The 5106-nt window shown below is 45.1% G+C and overlaps 1 protein-coding gene across 5 annotated transcripts in view; it reads right to left on the bottom strand.

The window, feature by feature from the left end:
* EXOC2 (exocyst complex component 2) overlaps positions 1 to 5106 on the bottom strand; it is a 286986-nt gene that overhangs the window by 231529 nt on the left and 50351 nt on the right. For all 5 annotated transcript variants that reach the window (XM_005869533.2, XM_014542312.1, XM_014542313.1 and 2 more), the window contains exon 2: positions 3752 to 3912. In XM_005869533.2, coding sequence (XP_005869595.1) covers positions 3752 to 3869 — 118 coding nt within the window. In that variant the 5' untranslated portion in view covers positions 3870 to 3912. The remainder of the gene's footprint in view (positions 1 to 3751; positions 3913 to 5106) is intronic.

Below are 5106 nucleotides of genomic sequence, written 5' to 3'. Positions count from 1 at the left end.
CCACCCTCAATTGGCCCCCAACAGGAGGAGGAGCTGAAGTGGGGAGCAGGGCAGGTAGCAGCTCGATGGAGTTACAGCGGTGGTGGCAGCGGCGGTGAGTACACCACAGCCTCCCAAGCCCCGATTCCTGGGGAGTTGGGGGATAGGGGGGCAGCAGCAGGGAGCGCTGGCCAGTCCAGCCACTGCACCTCCATCCACCCAGCCACCGTCACCACACCCAGGGACTACCAGCCATGGCCATGCCACCCGATCCCCAAAAGAGCTGCTGCCACTAGCTGGCCCCAGGTCCCAGTGGTTTGGGGACCAGGAGGAAGGGGAGGATGAAGTGGTGACACCGAAAGGGGCGAGGCCAGCACCACAGGTGGGGGAGTCCGGCTGGGGGTTGGGCGCGAGGGCCAGGGAAGCGGTGTCCTGGAAACTTGGCTTGAACCCTGCCTGGCCGCCACCTGTTTTCATGGAAGCTGCATCCACAGGTAAAGTGGGCGGGCGGGCGGGTGCCGCAGCCCCGCGAATGGCATCGGGGACCAGGATCCCCAAACTGCCCCCTCCCCACAGTGCACCTCTGCACCTTCCTCGAGCTTCCCACCTTGAGCACCAATCTCCCCACACATACCCTGCTTCACTACACATACCCTGCTTCACTACAGGCAACTATAAATGTAAGCAGATCGGTCAAAAACCTGAATTTCATTTTCCCAAAGACTTGGAAGAAAACAAAATACTATTAATTCTTTTATTTAATGATCATCATTATTCTGGCTTTTAAAATGGTCCTTAGAGGCAAACCGCAGCACCTGGTGCTAGAGTGCCTGTGTACAAGTTTCTTCCTTTTGTCAAGGGGTTGGGGCTATTAAGGGGCTGTTAGGGGCCTTTTGGCCAGGTGCAATGATTTCAGGGGGCGCGTTTGCACTCATGCACGCCAGCAACCTGGACACTGACAACAAAGCGACGGGCAGGCCCTCTGTCCCTAAACCCGGCTCTGTCCTGGGCATAGAGGTGACTTTAACCAGCCCTTTGATCCCTCCATGAATCGCCACACCCTACTCCCTCATTGGTCCCCTACTCCCATCCTCCATTTCTCCCTCTCTCTGTGCAGTTTATTGAAATCCCAGGGTGTGTATGTCTAATTCAGGAGGGTCAGTGTTGCCAGAGGGCTGGGGGTTGCCTTTTGTTCCCAGTTGCCAGGATGGAGAGAACTCTGACTCTTGCAGGGAGCACTGAAACTTGCAACCTCTTCAAGAAGCCGGCCTGGCTGTGGTGTTACAGGACTTGGGTGGGGAGTGGGTGAGGTTCAGCTTACCAGCAGTCTGGACTCGCCTGGGCTTCTGAAAATTGCCCTGGTTCCACCTCCCTTTTCCTGTCTCCCCAGCTTCTGAACCATAGCACTCAGGTGTCCAGAGGGGACACCAGAGGGGGACTGAGGCATCCTGGCCCAGGGTTGCGGGAGGCACGTTCGGGGAGGAGCTGCTGGCCTGGTAGTGCTGTTTTTCTAGGGCCTGGGGAAGAGGGTGCTGTGTTGTGTGCCCTGAGAAAGCTTTGTTGTGGTAGAATGGGAGTGAGTAGTTTTGGAAATGTAGCTTTCCAAGGCCTGGGGTGGTGAGCGCTCCCAGCGGAGGGGAAAGGCAGCAGGACTGGCCTTCGCACTCTAGGCAGCTGAATTACGGGAACCTCTTTATTAAGCCACTGGCTCTTACTGGTCAGGTGGTGTGGCCTTAGGCAGCTTTAACTCTGCTCCAGTACAAGATTTGAACTGAGAGGAGGAGGCTTGGGGAATGCATTAAATAAAATGGCAACATTCTGAAGGGAAGAGAAAAAACGACCATCTTAACAACCAAAAAAAGAAAAGAAGACTTAAATTTGAAAAACCCATTTGTCCTATGTTAATTATTATATGAGAGGTTGAGGGTGGGGGTGGGGAGGGGCAGTGAGGGGAGAGAATAAAACCAAGATGGCTGCCTGGCCTTTCAACTTCTTCATCTAAGTAAAGTGGAAACAAGACTCTTTATCATTGCAAATTAAGATGGCAAAAGATAATAGGTAAATAAAGGTACCTTTTTTTGTTGGTTACCATTACCATTCTTTAATGAGGGTAGCTCATGGTTCAGAACTTTTATCCACCATCATCAAAGCACTTAGTCTTCCTGTTCTGAAACTGAGAAAGGTTGCGATCCCTCAACCTGTGGACCAAATGAGCCCACAACCCCTAGTTCTGGTTGAACCTCTGGTCTCTGTTTTGTGTGTGTCTGTGTCTGATTCACTGTGTCTGTGTTCCTAGGTGCTGTTCTTGAATGTGTTTCTTTCTTAGAACATCCTCCTAAAGAATGTCTTTGGGGCCATGTTCCTTATGCAAGTCCCCTGCTTTCTGCTGGCTCTCCCTCCTCACTCAGGGACTTCCTTTCTTTTCCCCATCACTTTACGTATCTCTCCTTTTTTGGTCTAATTTCTCTCTTATTTTCTCTCTCTATCTATATATATAAATGGCTAATATGCAGAGTGCCCCTGCGGGAGTTTGACTGGGAGACCAGTAGTTCTATTGCTCGTTATTATGTGCACTGACCACCAGGGGGCGGCACGGAATGAAGTAAGGCCCTGGCCGGTGGCCGGCAGCTGGCAGCCAGCAGCCGGGGAAGGGAGGCCCCGGCCAGCAGCCAGCAGCTGGAAGGCCCTGGCCGGCCCTGATTGCTGGCCAAGCCTAGGGACCCTACAAGTGCATAGATTTCGTGCACTGGGCCTCTAGTCCAGTGGTTCTCAACCTTCTAGCCCTTTAAATACAGTTCCTCATGTTGTGACCCAACCATAAAATTATTTTCGTTGCTACTTCATAACTGTAATGTTGCTACTATTATGAATCGTAATGTAAATATCTGATATGCAGGATGGTCTTAGGCGACCCCTGTGAAAGGGTTGTTCGACCGCCAAAGGGGTCGCGACCCACAGGTTGAGAACCGCTGCATCTAGTCTAATAATATTTATGCTTGTCAACTGGATGCATAGTTTTCTGTCATTCATGTCCTTGAGCTTAAAAAGATTAAAAAAACAAAATGACCCTAAAAACTAAAATCTAGCTTGCTCTAAATATGTAAATATTAGGGGAGCCTAAATAAAAAAGATAGATTAACATTGGTGAGAATTAGTCTGAAGATTTTTGGTTGTAAGAGTCCAGGCTTGGCAGGCAGAGATTGTATTTCAGAATAGTGGTGGTGATCTCCAACATGATGGAGCAGCTACGTGGTAGAGAAAAGAAAACAAATATCTCCAGGTCACCTGGTGGGATAGTCTCTTTTGGGTGGAATAAGAGCCAAATGGTACTGACATCACCAGGAGATGGAGTTTAGGTTTAATTTAAAAAGCAAGAAGGAACAGAAGAGGCATAATTCCCAGAGCTCTTGAGAAAGAATACAAAGTGTTGTATAATCAAAGAAAAACTAAAGAGAGCAAAAATAGCTAGGAGACTTTAGGCAATCTACGCAGAGAGAGCAAAGATGAGGAAACAGAGGCAAATTTCCACTATGGGAAACTTTCTGAAGGACTTTAGTGAAAGACAATATAGATAAGATTTGATAAAATAATGATTTTTTAACAGAAAAATCACAAAATCAAATAATTTCCTTATTTTTATTCAGATCATTTTGAACAGACCACAATAATGTTTTTCTATCACCTTCACTATTTCAAAATAATATATCTTGCCTCAACTGTCTAACATAAAAATGCATTTACCATGGATACACAGCATAGTCCTTGCCCTTACCTATGAGGTCGGTTGGGCCAGTTCCCAGGTTTTCTCCTCTAATTGTGACCTTGGTCCATGGTATTCCTTCATTTGGAGAGATGCCTGTCACAAGGGGGGGTTGTCGTGAACGAGACATTGTGATTTCTTGAGCAAACTGAAGATCTAGTAACAGAGATAATCTGTTAAAAGATAAAAAAAGGATTAAAGCCAACTGAGATAAGCACTGACTCAAAATATAAGAATTCTAGACATTAGGTACCAAAACATAAAATATATTTTTAAACAGTAGTCCCGAACTTTTTGGCTGCCTGCCAACATCTACTGAACTTTAAGTTTACTAAGAACACTCTAGATCAGTGGTTCTCAACCTTCCTAATGCCGCGACCCTTTAATACAGTTCCTCATGTTGTGGTGACCCCCAATTTCATTGTTACAAATTGAACATAATTAAAGCATAGTGATTAATCACAAAAACAATATGTAATTATATATGTGTTTTCCGATGGTCTTAGGCGACCCCTGTGAAAGGGTCCTTCGACCCCCAAAGGGGTCGTGACCCACAGGTTGAGAACCGCTGCTCTAGATCAAGCATGTCAAACTCACAGCCCACAACAAATATTTTTGCGGCTCACCCAATATAATGGTATGTAATCAACATTTTAATAAAAATTTCATAACTTAATTTTTATAATATTCTGTTACACAAAATTATTATTAACGAACTACAACATTTGCTAATGACTGATTACTATTATCAGGTTGCATTTATTTCCTTTATACTCCTTGCGCGCAGGCACGCCATTTCTATCCACTAATACTAGCAGCGAATATTTTAGCAGCCGATTGTCAAGTCATTAGTCTTGTACTGATTTGTTTGGTGTGCGCAAAAGGAAATATTTCACTTTCGGAGAACAAGAAAAATAGGTTTGTGTTACGATTATTAATGTGTACAGTTATTTAGTGTCTGGTAAGTTAATGTTCAAGAAAAATATTTCTTATTAAAATGTTCTATTATTTTATGTAAATGATTACTCATTTATTTCAGCCATTTGTATTCAGCATGTCTCTATCGAAATAAACCTACGTTTCTATGAATATTAAAGCTTTTCTTTTTTTGCAGCCCACATAAACTTAAAATTTGTTTATTTGGCTTGCGTTAGCCTTTGAGTTTGACATGCTTGCTCTAGCTAGTACTGTGAGGAAAATATCAGAAAAATAACAGAAAATTAAGCCCTTGGTAATAAGAACTTTCACAACACAATAGACCAGTGGTTCTCAACCTTGGCTGCACATTAGAATCACCTGGGAATCTTTTTAAAATCCTGATTTCTGAGCCTCATCCTCTGGAAATTCTGTTTCTTTGTTATGGGGTG

This window comes from Myotis brandtii, unplaced genomic scaffold (assembly GCF_000412655.1).
Source record: "Myotis brandtii unplaced genomic scaffold, ASM41265v1 scaffold298, whole genome shotgun sequence".
In the NCBI taxonomy this organism is placed as follows: Eukaryota; Metazoa; Chordata; class Mammalia; order Chiroptera; family Vespertilionidae; genus Myotis; species Myotis brandtii.
Note: the sequence above shows the minus strand (reverse complement) of the source record. Positions and strands in the feature narration are given on the sequence as shown.